Genomic DNA, 21,409 nt, shown 5'->3' on the forward strand with positions numbered 1-21,409 from the left:
TGCTTCACAGTCCAATGACTCATCCACTAGACCACAGTATCACTACATGAATTCCATATTTTTGTTAAAGACAAGTATGTCTGATGGCTCAGCTTGCAGTGTAAATACTGTGATTTATATTCTTTTTGTGATGTATCTTTCAGGTACTGGTCAGAATCCTTTTTTCCTCTGGACGGTCTAGGCTATGCTGCTGAACATCAGAGAGACTGTTCCTATGTCCTTCATAACTTTGGGTAAGTTATTTAGTCATGGATGTCAGTTTGCAAATTAAGCCTTCGCTCGATTTCAAGCCCTGTTGCTTCTTCATGTTAACTATTCAGGGTCCTATTGGGCAGAACATATAGGGTAAAACATGTTAGGGTCTCAATGGCTTAATGGGTAAAACCAACTGGTACTCCCTGCTATAATAATCATAATACTATTATGTCTTGTTCACCCATGGTACCATCATCAGTATTAATTGTGTTCTCCCCGAGTGCCCTGCAATCGTATTACTACTAGATCTACCATGGAAAGGCGCAGTGTAGCGGTGAAGTGTGGCCAATGTAATTTTTGACAAAAGACATTAGTGCCGCAGCGGGACTCGACCCGCAAACCATGCGCTCTACAGTCGGTGACCTATCCACCACACCACGACTCCTCTGATTTTGAATGTTTTGATGGAACATGTAAATTTTCTTGTAAATATCCTACAGGCAAACTGTGTGGCAAACAAGGAACCGCGCAGAGAGGCAAATAAAGCAACTAAAGTGTAGATCAATGAAACACCATAAATGAAACTATTCCGTTAAGTGGGCCGTTCACATCAAAATACCCTAAACAAATTTACTCAAAGTCCGTCCCAGGTTTTTATTACTTTGATACATTTTAAATATTTAGGGCAAGTTTGAATGATTACATTCTAGAAAATGACGTCATATTTTAAAGCAGTCACATTTGATACAGGACCTTCAATATTTGGATGAAATAAAACTGTATCATGTGCATTTCCATCATCACCATTCAGGTTCACAAGTGCGATCCGAACAGGGATGCATTTCACGGGCAGGGAGGAGATCGCTGTAGGAGGAGGAGAAGAGATCTTTGTTTACGTCAATAAGATACTGGTCTTACAAGTTCAGAGAGAATACCAATCGGTTACTACATGTAAGAAGGTCAGCTTGGCTAATGCCAATGGTGAGTTAGTGTCGGGCTGGGATTTGAACCATGTACCTTGTCAGTCGAGTGACTTATCAACAAGACCACAACACCTCTACAGTTCTGCCTCTAACAATATTTTTCTTTCTTTCTTTCATAAAATAACTCTATGACCACTGAATTTCTCCAATCATTGGGCTTAATGCATGAAACACCGGCAATGGATTGATTCATCAGAAACCTGTATAATTTGCAGATTATTATGCAGCTATAAAAATCATAATATCGATTGTCGACATGTTTAATCACCATAATCCTCAAGTTTGTAATCAGAAGCAAGTCAATTGGCAGAATTTGATAATATACACATGCAACCTGATTGAACTTAATCTTATAGTAGCACTGTATGGTTAGTGTGTAAACACGAAAATGCTAAATTGTTGCCAATTTATGAGGAAACGCCGATACATTTGATTATTTAAAAGAGTCATTGCTTGTTTGACATTTTTGGACTGTTCAACCCTTGGGGCTTATTCAAATATGGCAAAGTAAACCTTTCCCCCAAAACTGTCACATTAAAAAATAAAAATGAATGGCATCTAAACGCAAGAAAGGACCATTTCGTATTCACTGAGCTCTATGTTTATGAGAAATATGAAGCGTTTTGCACTTAACGTCAGTTTTGCTGCATCAAAGCTAAGCGGGCCTTTACAGTGCCCAAAATAGAAATAGCATGCATAAATTGTTTGATCTTTTGAATAGAAGTTGCTGAAGTTTGCAATAAATGTGAAGTGTCTCTTTGTTTTAAATGCAGGAGGAGGCACAATTACACCACAAGAGGGCAGTATTGTGAATGGAGAGTGTGTTATCACCGGGAGTGTTCCCACAGAAAACATTACACTGGACCTTGTGGTGAGAAAATACAGATATTTATACTTCACAATTCAAGAACAAACTTTGAATTCATGAGAAAACAATCAAAATCAACAATCATAAATACCCCCACAACAAAACTGACCAAACGTTCGTAGGGTACCAAATAACTTCACTAATGAAGCTAAATTTCAAGACTTAAGCTTTGGAAGTAAGTAATCATAATCCTAATCCTAATCCAAATCCTAACCCTAACCCTAACTCTAACCCTAACCATAACCCTAACCCTAGGTCTTCAATGTGTATGTACATTAATTGGTGGGGTATTATAACGTTAAGCCCTAATACAATTGCTGAATTATCTTTTTATTTATAGCTGACATTTTAGGACTATCCCATGGCATGTATAAAGTTCTGTTGTCAGCTTTGTTTCAGGAGCACCCAATTACACTTTAAATTTGACACCTAAGTGTACAGATGTACTGTGTATACAGTGGCGGATCCAGGGGGGGGGGCCCGGGGGGCCCGGGCCCCCCCCCCCCCCTTGAGAAAAAAATCATGTAAAATCACGTGATTTTTACGATTTTTGGGGGTTGGGCCCCCCCCCTGGCGCTCAAGGGGGGGGGTGCAAATTGAAATTTTTTTGAGGATCAAAAAAAAAAAAATGTGCTCACTACCCCCCCCCCCCCCCCCCCCCCCCCCCCCCCCCCCCCCCCCCCCCCCCCACTGAGCGAATTTTTGGCCGGCGCGTTTTTCAAATTTTCGGGAGCAAAAAAAAAAAAATTGTGCTCTGTACCCCCCCCCCCCCCCCCCCACTGAGCGACTTTTCGGCCGGCGCGAATTTTAAATTTTCGGGAGCAAAAAAAAAAAAAAAGTTGGGCCCCCTCCCCTAAGAAATCCTGGATCCGCGCCTGTGTGTATAAGTTGTTATCTCGTCATTTTCAGGTCGGTGATGCGTATAGATTCGATATCTTCCATACGGAGAGACAGATGTGTGCTTCAGATTTCTTCCTAGAGCTGAAGAGTTTCAACGTGATCGGAGAAGAGGAAAGGATCATCGATGATTCCGTTCATATCAACGAGGGCTTGGACGTCGATGGCATCGTGCAAACTCTCTCAGTAGCGGATTATTTCTCAACTGGCCCCAACTATAATGTTTCCATCATTAGTGGTGAGATATTCTATGAGTTTGTATATAAAATAAAATGTCTGCTGACAAAATGATTTGCGTTGTTATGAGAACATTTTAGTTTTAAAAGCCATGCAGTGATGTGATGATTTTCCACAAAATGATTCTTTTTGTAAGTGAGATTCATTTCGTCCATACTTAATTAACTGTGATAAAATATTATTTATTATTCTTGAAATAGGGAATGTTTTCAAACGATATTTTTCTCAACATGATGTTTTTGGTCTGTATATTTCTAAAATTTCACAATTCCATCGTTTTATGAAAGTCACTTTCTGGTGTAGAGTATGTTGAACTCTTTGTTTGAGTTATGTTTCATTATTACACCCCATGGTATACCTCTTTGTAAATATAATTATAAATATGTAATACAAATTTATTGAACAGTACAAACCAAAGGAGACGTGATTTTGACAATATTGATTTGGATAATTCAGACCACCATATTTAATCTGGCAATATACACTTTTTGTCTATAGGTATAGTTTAGATATTGAGTAGTATGGTCATGTTTCATCTGCCATTTTCTTCCTTTTGAAACCAAGGTAACGAGGCGAGACACTTTACCATAAAGAACTACACGACAGAGAATATTAATGCTGGGATCATCCCCACCACTGTGGAACCTATCCCTACCTACACCATTAATGGAACGTCCTTTGTCACATGCTCTTCCATTCCTGTGCAAAGTAAGTATTGCGTACACTTCATGTTATTCGAATTCGTCCAAAAGGTTCAGAACAATGATGAGAAGGGAAAGGGTTGTGATGGTGCTGGTGCATGGTGACAGTGGTGGTGATAATGATGATGATGATGATTATAATGACAATGGTGATGATGATGGTGGTGGTGATTATCATGATGATGGTGATGATGATGGTGGTGGTGATTATCATGATGATGGTGATGATGATGGTGGTAGTTATGATGATGATGATGTTGATAGTGATGATGATGTTGGTGGTGATAATGATGATCATGGTGATGATCATGGTGATGGTGATAATTATGATGGTAGTGATGAGGATGATGGTGATGGTAATGATGATAGTGATGGTGATAGTGGTAATGATGGTGGTGTTGCAGATGATGAGGATGATGGTGATAATGATGGTGGTGATGGTGGTGGTGATAATCATGATGATGATGGTGCTAGTTATGATGATGATGGTGATAATGATGATGGTTGTGGTGATGATGATGGTGATAATGATGATGGTTGTGATGGTGATGATGAGGGAGATGACAATGATGATGTTGATGACTTTCGTGGTACTGTTGATCACAATGGTGGTGACGGTACGTGGTGATGAGGACGAGGATAATTGATATGATGATGATTGTAGTGATCACCATGACGTTGATTAAGATTTTAATAATGATGGTGATGGCCGTTGTAATCATGACCTATATTCTAGAATAATATTGATGAAAATAAATACCCACAAGTCTTTTTGTTACGTGGTGTGAAAAGCTGTGTACGTAATAACGTAATAAGTACTTGTTTGTCGAAAGTATGGAATTAGTCGATGTTATCAATTAGAAAATGAGTGTCCCTCTAAATCTCAAATCTGTATCTATCTGTTGTTCTATAGTCCCAGAACAAAATGAGACAGACATCCAGGAATATGATGTCTACACAGATCAAGCTCTACTCACCATCGACGTTGAAGTGGACTACGAGGTCGCCTACGACTACCTTCTCATCATCATCGTAGAAGACAATAACTCATCTCCGCCTCGTTCAGGAGAGCTAGCAGTTCAGGTATATACTTACAGCTGACACTTTTCGTGGAGGTGTTGTGGTCTAGTGGATAAGTCTCCAGACTTTGAACAACAAGGTACTGGGTTCAAATCCTTGCCGCATCACCAACGTCCTCTGGCAAGATATTTATCTGCATTTGCCACACTCTACCCAGGTGAGGTAAATGGGAACTTGGCATGAATTAATTCCTTATAAGCCTGGAGCGCCGTAATGGCAGCCATGCTAAAGCCAAAGTAATAATTGTGTAGCGCCACGAGTGTCAATAAGTCTGACAGACATGGGCGATGGACGTTTGTGCTAACAATAATCATATCAATTTATTCCTTGGGCAAGGCTCGCTCATGTGTCTCACATAGTATTATACTATGTAATGTTTTCAGGTATAACCTGAATCCGATGACAGGGGTAATGATATATCTGTTAAGCGCTTAGCGACATCGTTGATGTATTAAGCGCTATATAAAAGCGGAATATTATTATTGTGTTATGTATTGTTACTTTCTCTTCTCCAGATATACGTTGATGATATCAATGATAACTGCCCCATCTTCAGTGGCGAAGACAGTTTCCAGTTCTTCCCTCTCCCTGTTCTTAACAACGCTGAGCTGGCCGTCATCAATGCGAGTGACCAAGATTCAGGAGTTAATGCAGAGCTGACTTACCTCTCTAACGCTCTCTCAGAAGAGTAAGTGAAACTTAAAACGTATTCTTAAAGCTTTTTCAGATATGAACGAATCTTTCGTGTCCATCATCTGAGCTCAAATGTTCTGCCACGCTCTTGCACACTGAAAAGCCTTCTCATTTGCTGCCACTAGGTCTTAAAACAATACAACATGATGACTTGTGCAGGGCATGGTTGATGATCACATCAAATATACAAACTTACAACAAATAAATAAACCTCATATATATATATATATATATATGGAGAGAGAGACATTATATCAATCTTATAATTCACCAATATCTAAGAAATCGTCTTAACTGAATATACAATGTACACGCTCTTTGTTTCTTAATGAAAATGAATTATATCTTTGTGTTCTTCTTCCCAGACGTATCGGGAACTCGTCGTTCTTCTTGGTTGAGATGATCGTGGCTGTAGTAGATGCAGGGGTACCAGTCAGAGGTGACATAGCTAATGTCAATCTTACCATCAGTGATACGTGTCTCTACGACGTCTTGGATCAACCCATTGAAACCATCATCTATACCAACGAGACGACGGGAGGACTGTTTCTTAGAGTCCCCAAGTATTACCTCTATGAGTATGGTAAGTTCTACTGGCAGAATAATAATAGTACAGTCAAACCTGCTTTAGTGAGCACCTGTCTACAAAGATCACATTGTTTGTTTCCCTTGAAAATGGTTTCTCATTGAAACATGTACTAAAGGAACTTGTCTACAAAGACTACTTGTTGTGTTTCCCTTTGACGGTGGCTATAGACAGGTTTTACTGCATTACAGTGTTTGAAACATTAGTAATAATTGTTTGTTTGTTTTCCCTGACGGCTAAGAAAGTATGTTTATGCTTATAAGTAAGCAACCAGGGGACCGACTTCTTTAAGTTCTCTCCGAGGATTACCATAATGCCTTATCAAAGGGCACTAGCGCATCAAAAACCTGGCACAGTTAAGTCCAACTTAAAATCGATCTTAGTCTTTGTGAAACAGTCCCCTGTTTACGCGTTTTCCTCTCTTGATCTGTCTCTCAGATTGCAGGGATACACGGGGGATGGCTAATGGTGTGATCCAAGAAGCCCAGCTCTCGTCCTCCAGTGAGATGAATCAAAAGTATGATGCTGACAGGGCGAGGCTCAACTTGAAACCAGATCCCGATATCCCTGCTGGATCAGGTAAGATGCACTGGTGAGGAGGAGGGGGTGGGGGAGGAGGAGGAGGAGGAGGAGAGAAGAGGGAGGAGGAAGAAGAAGAAGAACAGAAGAAAATGAAGGAAAAAAAAGAAAAAGAAAAAGCAGAAGAAAAGAAAGAACAAACAGCAGAAGAAGAAAAAGTAGAAGAAGTAGAAGTAGAAGTACAATAAGAAGAAGAAGAAGAAGGGGAGGAGGAAGAAAAAGAAGAAGGAGAAGAAGAAGAAGAAGAAGAAGAAGAAGAAGGAAAAGAAGAAGAAGATGATGAAGAAGTAGAAGAAGAAGAAGAAGGAGGAGGAGGATACAATGCTACAAATTTTCTTCCACATCATCATTTCGTTCTTAGGATGGATACCAGCCTCATCCAATACCAATCATTGGATCCAGGTAGACATGGAAGAAGTCACCATCTTCTCTGAAGTCTTAACCCAGGGTAGCAATGACATGGAATACTGGGTGGAAACATTCCAGGTTGCCTTCAGTAATGATACCTCCAGCTGGTCTTACATCTTGGAGAACGGGAGTGCTACGGCGGAGAATGGGAGTGCTAAGGTAGGAATTGAACCGTGAACAATGTGATCCACAGTCCAGTGACGTATCCACTAGACCTCGACACCTGAAAAGACTGTCGATTCCACTTTTATTAAATGGCATCTTGGTACATGTGCGTTTTATCTATAATAAAACTGCTTCATTAATGTCCTTTAGCAAAACATTAACCTACATTTTCAACACCCAACGCCATGCAGTGAGGTAAATGCATGCTTACCTGACACGAATTAATTCCTTGAAATATTTGAGCACCCTAATGGCAGCCATGCTAAAGCCTGGGTAATAATGTTGTAGAGCGCAGGAGTGTCAAGTCTGACAGACATAGGCGCTATACATGTACTATGATTCAGTTGAAAACTGAGTACTGGCTTGGAACTTTCCACCCCTGAAAAAAGATGAATGCATTTATTTGCATTTGTTATTTTTTTAAAGAAAAACTGTCTTTCTTGTTTTCACAGAATTTCACGGGGAACTCTGATCAGAACACCGTGAAGAGGAACACCTTCGATCAAGTCTACGCTCGTTATATCCGAATCTACCCTCAGTCATGGAACGATGAGATTGCTCTCAGGTTCGAATTATTAGGATGCACCACAGAAAGAAGGTTTAAACGTAAGTCGATATTTGAAGTCATTAATAATATATCTTTTAGTTGCTTTGTAGGATGTAAAACACAACTATCTGGTTTTTACACTGGTAAATTGTACGAGGTTAAACCCAGTTGTGAGTATGAGCCATTGTTTTTATGAGTCAAGATTTTTAATCTAGGAAATCAAATTGCGTCTTGAAGTGTTATTACATGTTATTTTAACTACATGTTATTTTTACTATAGTATTAATGACTGTTTGAGAGAAATAGTTGTTTTTATACGCTCAAGGGAAGGTTACAATTGTGCTATTGCCCCGAGGCGTGCCGAGGGCAATAACCCAATTGTAACCTTCCCGAGAGTGTATAAAAACAACTATTTCTCGAATATTAAAGCAGTCATTAATACTTTTATATGCCGAAAACAAAAGAGTCAACTAATGACACCACCTTGGCCTTTCTCTAGTTTATCTGCACGGTTGTCTTTTATGAGTGTATCTTTGAGAGTAGACTAGATCTAGATTCTAGTCTAAGCAGGATATTTTTACAATTTTGGGGGTGGGCCGGCCCTGTGGGGAGTAGAGAGAAGAACCTGCGCTTTCATATGACACCTCACTTATTGAGTATCACCTTCAGGATCACAACAGATAAAGGTTTGAATCTCGAATTGAAAAAAAAAAATGACTTTTTTGCATGATCGAGCAATGCACGTAGACTGCATAGAGACTGCATTGCGTGTAATCTCTATGGGAAGAATGTAGCACACAACATCGGGTGCGCGATCAGACACCCTGACAACTAACTCCGGGAGCTTCCCGGAGTTACCTGACAACTAGATCTATTTTCGTCTACGTCTATGCTGGTTCTACATTTTCAAACGAACATGTTTATGGATAATTTCACGTACCCTTTTTGTTGTTCTTGCTGTCAGCGAGTCTTGCATTTGATAAGTTGAAATCTTGGGACAGTTTCTTTAGCCTTTTGTCTTGTTTGGAATTGTCTTGTCTTGTATGAAAATACCGACCAATTCTTCGCACACGTACGGTATCCTCGATCGCTCAGACCATTTTTTAACATGTAAACCTATGGGGTAACTATGGAGACTGAACTATTTTCCCAATAACCATGGTTATTGGGATTTTGAACTGTTTTAACCATGGTTACTGGGAATTTTCGGGAACAGTTAAAGTTTATGAATGCAATTTCGACCAATCAGATGGCTGGATTTCTTAAGTGAGGTATATAATTCATGTTAGTTTTTACTACATATTATATTTACTACATACTATTTTACTACACATTAATTGTACTACATAACATATTATACTACATATTATTTTATTACTACATATTATTTTATTACTACATATTATTTTATTACTACATATAAATTTTACTACATATTATATTCACTACATATTTTTGTTTACTACATATTATCTTTTACCATATATTATTTTATTACTACATATTATTTTTGAAAATCTTATTATATTATCTTTTACCATATATTATTTTATTACTACATATTATTATTGAAAATCTTTCAATGAGAACAGAATCCTCTTCCTCAGAAGACCAAAATACAACCCAGAACCGCCAATCGGAACTCAAAGTCTTAATTACCCCCATAGATAAATCAAAATCGCTAAAGAATGTGAATCCCATTACTATAGCTAGAAATATCCGTGAAGCTTGTTTTTGTTTACTACATATTATCTTTTACCATATATTATTTTATTACTACATATTATTTTATTACTACATATTATTTTTACTACATATTATTTGTTACTACATACTAATTTTACTACATATGATAGTGTATACATATTTTTTTTACTACACATTAATTTTACTACATATTATCTTTACTACAAATTATATTTCATTACTACACTATAGCTAGAAATATCCGTGAAGCTTGTTTTTGTTTACTACATATTATCTTTTACCATATATTATTTTATTACTACATATTATTTTATTACTACATATTATTTTTACTACATATTATTTGTTACTACATACTAATTTTACTACATATGATAGTGTATACATATTTTTTTTACTACACATTAATTTTACTACATATTATCTTTACTACAAATTATATTTCATTACTACACATACCTGCCAACCACTCCGATTTAGGCGGAGTTACTCCGCTTTTTTCATACCCACTCCGAATTCCGATTGCATGCCTCAAAACTCCGATTTTTTGTAATTTTAAAATATTTTTAAAACAAACGACTGTTGCATAAGACTAAAGCATAACACAGCACGACGTTGTGGCGTTGTGGCGTGCGCCTGTAATCCAGCTAACAGTGGAAGTTACAAACTGATTCAGCAGAGGACGCAGGTTCGAAACTGAGTCACGTCTTTCGGATGGTGACGTTAAAGGTCGGTCCCCAGACGTAAATAATCATATCTGATTGATACACGTCTGTAAAAACCCAATTACACACACACACACACACGACTGAGAAGTCCGAGCGGATGAGCGGACGTGCTTTTCAGAAGCTCTCTAGGAGCTTGTAGATTTCTTGTAGAATTTTGCCAATATTGTTAAAAATTGCCTCAATACCGGATAATTTGGGACTGTTTTGCTTCTTTATACTGTTGAACTTGGATTGAAACTATAGTGGATTCATACAAGCCTATACTTAGGATCAGAGTCAAAAGGTAAGCAAGTCTTGTGGGCTACTAACACATACCGCACCCTTAATTACACGGTAGACTGCACACAACTGAATTTCCCGCCCTTTTCAGGCAACCAACCACGTCATGGCCGGAGTGACAAACACCGGCCAGGGCGAAGAGCCACCTCTTTTACAACCCAATGAAGAAGATGAATTTCGAACTGTAAAATACTCTCGTAGGGAGCAAAAACCGAGAAATAAACGCAGGCGCGAAGGAAGCATTGCAATTGAAAATCTTTCAATGAGAACAGAATCCTCTTCCTCAGAAGACCAAAATACAACCCAGAACCGCCAATCGGAACTCAAAGTCTTAATTACCCCCATAGATAAATCAAAATCGCTAAAGAATGTGAATCCCATTACTATAGCTAGAAATATCCGTGAAGCTTGTCCGAACCCTGTGGAATTTATCAAACCCACAGCACAAGGTCTCCTTATCAAATGCAAAAACCAGAAACAAGTAAAAGCACTATCTCAAATTAGTAACATAGGAACCATCCCAGTAAAAGTTGCAGAAAAGCAGCAAGTTGTGAGAGGGGTCATATATGGAGTACCTACAGAAATGACTGATGACGAAATTCTCAATGAATTGAAACACCAAGGAGTAATTGATGTAAAAAGAATCATGAAAAGGTCCAAATCAAATGTAAAATCAATTGAAATTGAAGAAAGCAGACCCAATTTTATCCCAATGAGGAGTGTTATTATAGCATTCAACCGTACAAACCTCCCCAGCAACATAACAATGTGCTATCAACATTTTGAGGTTAAACTATACATTCCCCCCGTTTTGAGGTGCTTTCAATGCCAACGCTACGGCCACGGCATAGCTCAATGCAGAACAAAGATGAGATGCGTCAGATGCGGGGAAGACCACAAATTTGAGGAATGTAACCGAAAAGAAAGACCGATATGTATAAATTGTGGTGGGAACCATTCAGCAGCCTTTGACGGCTGTCTTGAAGCTAAGAAAGCCAAAAAGATACAAATAGTAAAAGTAAAAAACAATCTTTCATACGCACAAGCTGCAAAAATACAGTCGGAGCAAGAAAAAGCACAGCAGAAACCACAAGCCAACCTCCCTGAATCACATCCCTCCCTCGATGTCAACTCAGATAACCTCCCTCTTCCTCCCCGACCAGTGAGGTCATCCACAGCAATCCGCCCTGAAAACGCCACCCCGCAACTTGATCCCCAGCCCTGGAACACCCCGCTGCAAAAAAACGCACAGAGCAGTAAATTAATAGATAAAGATGGAAAAACTGAAGTAGAACTAGAAGCCCTCCCTCGAGGTAACCTAGTAACATTAATGAGTGATGAGCAAATAATCTCTTTCATTACGCAACTTGTTCTCACTTTTACGGATGGAAAATCCGAGAAGGAGATTTCATCCTTAGTGAAAGTGGCAGCTGAGAGACTGCTCAAACAAAGAGTAAAACATGACGCTAAAGATGTACTGGTATAGCATAGTAATGATGATGACAGCGCTAACCATATTACAATGGAACGCGCAGGGACTTCTTAATCACGGTCCTGAACTTATAAAATACTTAGATTCATATAAAGATGTAAAGTACCATTTAATTTGTGTTCAGGAAACATGGTTCAATGATGATAGAATATTGCAAATCCCTGAATATACATGTTTTATTAGAAACAGGGAAAATCAATCTAAAGGAGGGTGTGCCATTTATGTACATGATTCCATCAACTATGAATATCCTGTCAATGACGAAGAATTCGAAATACAACATATTAAAGTTCATGTTGCTGGATCAAAAATCTCCATAATCAATTTCTATAACCCTTGCAAAAAAATAAACGAGATTGTTTTGAACAGGATGATTAACAAACTAGAATACAATCTATTCCTTATAGTTGGGGATTTCAACTCACATAATCCTGTGTGGGGTAGTGCAAAGATAGACCAAAATGGGCACACAATTGAAAATTTCACACATGACAATAACTTTATAATTTTAAACGACGGAAGAGGAACCAGAATAGATCCACGCACTGGGAAAATGTCATGTTTGGATCTTAGCATCACCTCCCCCAAACTATCTTGCCTATGCTCGTGGGAAGTTTTGCGGCACACCCTTGGTAGTGACCATTTTCCCATCTCCACCCAGATATTATTGGACCGAGCAGGGAAAGTAAACAGCAACAGCGAGAAGATAAATGAGGAAACAACTTGGTCTTTTAAAAATTTTGATTGGAACACTTTTGCCGAAAAATGTGAACATAAAATTGAACATAGTGGCAACTATTCCGACCCTACGAAAATGTATAAATGTTTTATGAAAAGTTTGTCAGAGACTATTAAAGAAATAATGCCCCAGAGGGGAAAGAAAAAACATGACCCTGTACCTTGGTGGACAAAAGACTGTACACATAGTATCAAAGAAAGAAACAGGGCTAATAATAGATTAAAAAGACACATTTCAATAGAAAATCTAAATACATATTTGAAGAAAAAATCAGAGGTACAAAAAACTCTACGCCAAGCAGAACGAAATTACTGGCAAGAATTTTGCTCAAGACTCAACCGCTTTGTACCAGAATCAGCGGTATGGTCTACCATTAAACGGTTAAAGGGGGTATCTGTCAAAAAAACAAAAAACATGTCAGTCCTGATAGAAAATGAAAAAGAAATCACATGTAACAGTGAAAAGACTGAGGCTTTCTCTAAGTTCTTCCAATCAATTAGTAATGTTAAAGAATGTCCAGAAATAAAAGAAAACAAAAATGTTGAGCAACAAGTCACGAAATCACTGAAGCGGGGAATGGAGCATATCTTGAATGAACCATTCACTCTTTTTGAATTGCAAAAAACTCTAAACACATGTAAACAATCAGCTCCTGGAAAAGACAAGATCCCTTATCAGGTTTACCAAAAACTTCCTCAGAAAGCAAAACAATATATGCTAAAGGTCATGAACTTGATATGGGATACGGGTAGCATACCTCCCAGTCTGAAACACTCTATCCTAATACCTGTGTTAAAACAGAATAAAGACCCCCGAAAGGTATCGTCGTACCGACCCATAGCACTTTCCTCATGTTTTGCCAAGATACTAGAACGGATTGTGAAGAATAGACTCCAATGGTATGTAGAAAAGAACAATATACTTCCCCCCCTCATGACTGGCTTTCGTAGTAAACGTGGGGTCACGGATAACATTGTACTTTTAGAGAATGCCATCCAAAGAAGCATTAATGTTGGTGAATATACTTTAGCAATCTTTCTCGATATTGAAAAGGCATATGATAGACTTTGTATCAAAGGCCTTATTTACAAACTATCAGTACATGGTATTACAGGTAATATGCTCGAGTTTCTCTATAACTATCTGAAAGAGCGGACTTTCCAAGTAAAGATTGGTAAAGAAGAATCAAAATTATATGAAATGTACAACAGCCTCCCCCAGGGGAGTGTCTTAAGTCCTATATTGTATAATATCATGATGAGTGATATTCCAACAGATGAATTAATCACCACATCTATTTATGCTGATGACTGTGTCATCTGGATGTCAGGTAATAACATAGAAATTATTTCAAACAGAATACAGTGCTATCTGAACACATTGAGTGAATGGTTTACTAAATGGGGCTTTCGCCTTTCACAGAGTAAATCCTTTCCAGTGTTATTTACTAAAAACAATAAAGCAAAATACCCAGAACTAAAATTAAACAACGACGCACTTTTATTCCAATCAAAGAAGCATTTCCTAGGACTTATATTTGACAAAAGACTTTCATGGAAGACGCACATAGATGCCGTAGTCCTTAGATGTAAAAAGAAACTGAACATTCTTAGGTGCCTTACTGGGACTACATGGGGAAGCTCCTCGAAATCCCTGCTAATGGTATATAGAGCATTGATAAGATCGTTATTAGATTTTGGTTGTGAAGCCTATGACAGTGCGGCTCAAAGTATAAAGAAATCACTTGACTCCATTCAATATCAAGCCTTGAGAATTTGTGCGGGAGCTCTTCCTCTTACATCATTAGATTCACTACAAGTTGAACTAGGTGAAATGCCCTTAGACTTAAGAAGACAGATGCTGGCGGACAGATTCAGACAAAAGATTGAAATGCATCGAGATCACCCTGTCATATTAAACGTTAAGCCCAGCTGGCAAATGGAACTTTTGAAGCTCCAAAAGAATAACAAGCCATTTGGATGCAGAACAGAACTAATGAAACATTGTACTATCGAACCTTACACTATACCTAGTTTCCCCCCTTGGAAAATTAATGCTCCAAAAGTGTCGATAGAATTAAGCGAAATAGTGAACAAACATGAAAACCCATCTTATTTACGTCAACGCAGTTTAGAATTGATCAGTACCAAATGGCCAATACAACTACACATCTATACAGATGGGTCAAAGGTTCCAAGTTTTGGAATAAGTTCTGCTTCTTTTTATGTACCAGCATTCTCCTTTCAACAAGCCAAACGATTGGCGGATCACACCTCATCTTTCAGAGCCGAATTGGCTGCAATTGTCCTTGCGCTTAATTGGCTAGAGAACATTAATGTGTATGTTGGCATTGTTATTTTTTGTGATTCCGTAAGCGCCCTGCTCGCCATAAAGGATGAAAAAGATATTACATTTGTAACTGAAATTATTACATTAAGTACAAAATTATCGTATCAAGGAAAACACATACACTTAGAATGGATTCCTAGCCATTGTGGTGTACACGGAAATGAAATGGCAGATTTTTATGCAAAATCTGCTTTACAAAATAACATTGAAATTTGTAATAAATTATCCTTTTCTGAAATAAAGAGTATTATTACCAGCAAGTATATAAAACTCTGGCAAGACAGATGGAATAATTCTGATAGATCTCTTAGACATATACTGCCTACAGTAAATCAACCATATGAATGTAAGTTGAACAGATTTGAAGAAAGTATTCTCCATAGATTAAGAATAGGAGTGATAGGTTTGAACTTAGATCTCTTCAGATTGAATATACACTCGACAGGCCATTGCAATAACTGCATAGGACGTACTGAAACTGTAAACCACTTTCTCACTGAATGCCCAAAGTACATAATAGAAAGAGCTATGTTACTCGTAGAAACTGATTTATCACATCCACAGGAAATCATGACACTACTTAAACTTTCAGAAATAGTTAAACAAAAAGCAATAGTTCGCTTCGTTTTAAGAACAAAGCGGCTGTATCAAAACAATTAAATTGTTGTTGAGGTTTTTTTTTTTTTTTTTTTTTTTTTTTTAAATCTTCTCTTTTCCTTTTTCTTGCACCAATAAAGCCCACAATACTTGTAACTAATTTGACCATTTACTTTTTCTAACAATTCGGTGATCACCTCCAACATCACATGCTAGCTGGCACCCCCTCACCTATGCCGGAGTGACCTAGGTTAAAACCGAAAGTCTGCGAAATATACCTCAAAGACTGGTAAGATGGCATTTTAAAAAGGGTGGGGGTAAGTGCGAAGTACACATGTGCATACGTGAGGTGATATTTGAACGCGCACGTGCGCGTTAACACAAGTACGTACGTTTAGTTTTAGTTTATAGGCGTTTTTCATTCACAACTTGCTAGGCTGTCGTCTCTTTCCAAAATTATTAATTTATTGAATTTTCTCTCTAAAAAAAAGTTATAGAGTCTAAAAAGAAAAAAAGAGGAAGGAAAGAGGATGGAAAGAGAAAGAATCCTAAAAATAGTCATTTATGACATGAAATTGTACATATATGTATATATATAAATAATTCATAAAATAGTGTGTGGCAAAAATAGTCAACTGTGACTGATTGCCAAACAAAAACAAATCAAGAAGAAGAAGACTGATAACATACGGGGAAACGATAAACATAAGTACTTTATATAGCGAATGCCGCCTTATCACATAGCCTCCGCACACAGCGCTGCATGTCGCACGCATTCACTCATAGGTTCACTGAATTTGACTACACTGGATAGACACTTTCGCGCACATGGTCCGTCCGCCGCCATCTTGTTTAATTCCAAAACAACACGGCCGCTACGTATGCTACGTGCGTTCGTGCCTTTTGAGGGGAGCATGGGGGTAGATGATCGTGCGCATGGCGCCCGCAATATAGTAGCGAAGACTTCGGTGATTCAGCGGGCGCATTGCAAGTGCAGTGCGGTATACGGTGTGTTGTTGTTCATGAACGCCGGGCCTAGCGGCCTGGGCTGTATGGTGTGTCTGTGGTACTGGTGAGTGTACGTGTGCGTGTGTAGAATACGAGCTCTGCCATTTGACTGTGGATTCGAATTTGCCATTCGACGCTTGAACGAGGTGTTTTCTTCCTGAATATTATCATGGATTCACTCAAAAGAGCGAGTACCCGAGAAGGAGATCCTTTGACTGGAAACAGATTTTTTAAAACGTTTTTATGCACATCTTTATTTTGGACTTGAATATATGGTAGGTTCGAAATGCAGTAAGAGTGATTGGGTGTTTGTGTACGTTTTGCGCGAAAATTATGCTGCGGTGTCTTGCGTTACGGAAAGACCCCCATTTGTTACGGACAAATATGATAAATGTTACTGACAGACAGCCATCCTATAGGGTTGGCATCTCTGCCCCCCCCCCCCCAATCTACGGGCTACTACCCCAATCCTTCGGTGGTTCGCGACCTCGTAGTCCATCCAGAAAAATTTACTCCTAATTTCTCTTGTCTCAGGTTGGCAGGTATGACTACATATTAATTTTTCTACACATTATTTTTACTACATATTAGATCTATTTTTTACTACATTTTTGTAAAATACATATACAAATGTAAATCTTTATATTTATATATTTTGAGGTTAATTAAAATAAAGAGATAATTATATTTCCATTTATGGAGTATATAACAGCAAAGCACGTTGCGTATCATTACCCCCAGGCCTGTTTTTAATTAACTCAGGCAACAATAACATTTGTTTCATTGCACAGTCCATTCTCAAGGAATGCTCTTAACACCAGATACCCGCCTAGTACTCCTGGGTCAAGAGAGACAAATGTAGAGTAATGTCTTAATGCCCAAAGAATGTCTTTCCAAAGGATATCAGTGAAGTAGGAGGGGCTTGCTTTGGCAATCTTGTGACCTTATTATCGACAGTCTGTTAAATTCTGTACGAGGGTCGATCTTCTATCTCTTTATTTGTGCTAAGTATTATTTTGAATTAAGTTTAAACTCTTAATTGATAGCAAGATTGACCTATTATGTGGAAATTAATTTACTTATTGGACAATATTGTTTTATTACTACATATCATTTTTACTACATATAATTTTACTACATATAGTTTACTACATTTTATTTTTTACCACATTTTATTTTTACTACATACTATTCCTACTGCATATTATGAACATTATTGTGTTTATTTTGTATAGATTTATCACAGTGTGAGCGATGTGAGACAACCAATTACTGTATAGGGGATGGTCTTCAGCGCCCTTGCGGTCGATGCGACCCTCCATCAGATGACTGCGATCGATCTCCTACTGAACATTCATTTGGTCATGCCTCGGAGTGTACTACATGTCCTATAGGATGGGTATGGCATTCAAAGGGAACATCTAAGATTCTGACAACAAAAAGTTGAAGTGTGTTTTATTCCTTGCATACAGACAAGCAGAAATGAGAAATGTTTTCAGATTTTTGATAATGATTTTACAAGGTAGCATTAGTTTGCTCATGCTACAGAGCGAAATCTTAATTTTTGTCTTAACTGATTGTATATTAGCATATTTGAAATGAGTATACTGTAAGATAGCATATATTTCTAATTTCTTCATTTATCTTTTTCACTTCATATGAAATATTTTATTAATTGTAGGCAATAGTACAGTATATTTTATCATTTTAAAGTAATGATTTATAAGAAGGTTACATTTTGGAGTATTTGGGAGTCGATATAATCACAGCCTTGAATTAAACAGAAATTTACAAGTTTAATGAAAATAATGGACATTCAATTGGATTCTGCAAATGATTTACCACACATTTCCATGAACAATATAATTTTAATAGAAATTGATTGTGTTACATGTATTATATATTACACAATGCTGTACCTTTATGGATGTGATTAGTTTAAATGATGTTTTGTTTCGTCTTCCAGCTCTGTGAGAATGGGTATGCTACTCATTGCCCTACCTACACCTATGTAACATGCAATACAACGGTAAGTAGATTGATGTATTAAATGTATGTACGGTATTATTATCTAAGTATTGCCAACTTTGTAAAGCGCTTAGAAACATTGTAATAAAGGCTATTGAAATATAATGTTTTATTATTTATATGTAGATACTGATAATGAAGACAGTGCCTGATTAAGAAAATCAAAGTGTTTTTAATTCGAAAGTTGCTCTTTTTCCATGCAGTGCACAAAACGACTTGTGTGAATGCAATTATCAGCTTGCTGATATTAGCATAAGTTAATGATCTGTCAAGACTTTTGAAGTGTCGGGACTACTTTCCAAAGTGAAGCAGGATCGGCTTATTTTGATGGTATCAAATCATAAATCAAAGAACCAGAGAGAAATAGAGATAAATTATCTGTTTCCGTTTTCTCTTAGTGAGTGTGCAATGTTTTGTTTTGTTGGTATCCAATCAAAGAAAGAGAGATAAAGAGAGAGAGATAGCAATAATTTATTGTCTTAATTTCCTTTTTTCTCCCTCTTTCCATTTGTACATGTAGTATTGTCCCAGTGAGTGTACAACCTGCGAGGCAGGATCAGCCTGTTTTGATGGTATGAAATCCATCTGTGGAACTGGAACATTTTCACAGGGCTATGATACAGGTAAATACTCACTCTAACGGTCTTAGGGAAGGAGAGAGAGAGAGAAAGAGAGAGAGAGAGAGAGAGAGAAGGACAGATACAAAGATTAAACATAAAGAAAGAAAGAAAAAGTAAGAAGGAAAGATTGGGAAAGTGGGACTGATGAGACAGATAAAATGTTCAAAAACGTATTTTTTTTTAAAATGAAGATAAGAAAGATTGAGGTAAAATACGTAAAGAGAGAAAGGATGAAGAAGAAAGAGAAAGAGCGAGAGAGAGAAAGAGAGAGAGTAGGATGCAGATGAAATCTGAAAATAGAGAAGAATGAAGGGATAGAAAAGAGAGAGAGAGGTTTATACATGTCATATATACAAAAATATATTTATTAAAGGTGAAATTCAAAGAAGATCACAAATATTTCAACTAATGTATCACTAGAAACTGGTAAGCTTACAGATGGCCATCGTACAAGTTTTAGGTCAACTACATATCGGGTGATTTATGAAAATACAAATACAACCACCTTCATAGCAGCTCAAATATACGACAGATCTACCGGAAAATAACGATGTTTTAATGACGTCACTATATGGACTAACACTGCCCAAGCAGACGACATCCCATAGAGAATGACCATAATTGCAAAGCTATTATTTCTCAAATTATAATGAGTTTAGTGTATATAAATGTAATGGCATGTCAAACCATTCAAAAGGGGATATGACCTGATTCTGATAACTCAAATCTTTTGCTTGTAAATACACAGGATAGGGGGTTAATTAACAATCAAAGAAACCAGACTTTCAAATTCGAAAAAAACCCTGAATGATATTAAGGACGGTATTTGTTCCCTCTTGAAACGCCGAACATAACCCGGTGTGTGCAGCTTAATATACAATGGCGTCTTATTTTGTTTACCAGCGACAGATTCCTTTTTTTATGTATCGCTGCATTTTTCATCAAAATAAAACCATGTGCGGGGTTTAGAGAGAGGCAATAGATTATACATTTAGCCTGACGGTAGTTAAGTAAGAGAAAGAACTCGAGAGAAGATGAAAACACAGGCACTGAAAATGTGTGAGATGTCATGGGACATCGTCTGCTTGTGCAAGTCATGTCCATACTGTGATCTCACACATCTCAGCAGCGTTCGGAGAGCTCTTCAGGTGCTATGCCGGGGCTGTATTTAAGCGTTTTGTAATTTATAATAATCATTACTTCGAATGTTTCCAAGCATTGAATTTTGATAACCTTGTCGAATCAAAGTTTCAACTTTGCAATAATGAAAATAAAGTTATTTTTTTAAATCAATTAATATTTACTTTAAAGTAGTGCGTGAGGGTGTGAGAACGTAAATGCAAACAGAAAGAAATGGATCGAGATGGATGGGTCATATGTTGAAAAGGGAAAATTATGAATGTGTCCATGGGTGTCGATCCCGGGGGGGGGATGGGGGGATATATCCCCCCCCCCAATATTTCAGGTGGGGGGATGGCCTGTACAATCATCCCCCCCCCCCCAATAATTCACCATCAAAAAAAAAATGAGAAAAATTAAGGATGAGAGCCCGATGAGAGTAGTTAATGGTTATTACTCGCAAGATGACCATCAATATACACATTTTGCTATCTCATTTTCATAATACATACATATATACGAAGTAAATAAGACAACCGTATATGAAACAAGAATAAATTGAATTCTCGCTCATACGGCTTCATCAGGAATTGATGAATTTATTCAATTTGTTCAATCAACAGCATCATAGAAATGCAGTGCGCCAAATGCAAAGACGCAGCGTCAAAAAGCAACGAGCTAAATGTTAAGCGCGAAGCTCAAAAATAGCAATCTGCAATGCACATCAGACAATCCTGGACAGTGTAAACATAGATGAACTCTGTGACGATTTCGTGATGAGATCGGAGACAAGGAGAAAGATTT

At 37.7% G+C, this 21,409-nt stretch overlaps 1 protein-coding gene and 1 long non-coding RNA gene across 2 annotated transcripts in view; both read left to right on the forward strand.

Moving 5' to 3' along the window:
- Positions 1–126: 126 nt before the first annotated feature.
- LOC115927115 lies at positions 127–2,028 on the forward strand. The gene is made up of 3 exons (XR_004065424.1): positions 127–233; positions 1,007–1,176; positions 1,952–2,028. It is a non-coding gene; the product is annotated as an uncharacterized LOC115927115 (long non-coding RNA).
- A 9-nt stretch (positions 2,029–2,037) lies between these two features.
- LOC587525 (thrombospondin-1) overlaps positions 2,038–21,409 on the forward strand; it is a 36,453-nt gene continuing 17,081 nt past the window's right edge. The window contains exons 1-13 of the mRNA XM_030993898.1: positions 2,038–2,049; positions 2,956–3,181; positions 3,745–3,888; positions 4,795–4,964; positions 5,477–5,649; positions 6,020–6,237; positions 6,679–6,819; positions 7,181–7,386; positions 7,845–7,998; positions 11,700–11,966; positions 18,074–18,237; positions 18,805–18,867; positions 19,387–19,489. Of these exons, the coding sequence (XP_030849758.1) occupies positions 3,001–3,181; positions 3,745–3,888; positions 4,795–4,964; positions 5,477–5,649; positions 6,020–6,237; positions 6,679–6,819; positions 7,181–7,386; positions 7,845–7,998; positions 11,700–11,966; positions 18,074–18,237; positions 18,805–18,867; positions 19,387–19,489 (1,984 nt within the window). The 5' untranslated portion in view covers positions 2,038–2,049; positions 2,956–3,000. The remainder of the gene's footprint in view (positions 2,050–2,955; positions 3,182–3,744; positions 3,889–4,794; positions 4,965–5,476; positions 5,650–6,019; positions 6,238–6,678; positions 6,820–7,180; positions 7,387–7,844; positions 7,999–11,699; positions 11,967–18,073; positions 18,238–18,804; positions 18,868–19,386; positions 19,490–21,409) is intronic.

This window comes from Strongylocentrotus purpuratus, unplaced genomic scaffold (assembly GCF_000002235.5).
Source record: "Strongylocentrotus purpuratus isolate Spur 01 unplaced genomic scaffold, Spur_5.0 spur5_scaffold_20, whole genome shotgun sequence".
NCBI classification, from domain to species: Eukaryota; Metazoa; Echinodermata; class Echinoidea; order Camarodonta; family Strongylocentrotidae; genus Strongylocentrotus; species Strongylocentrotus purpuratus.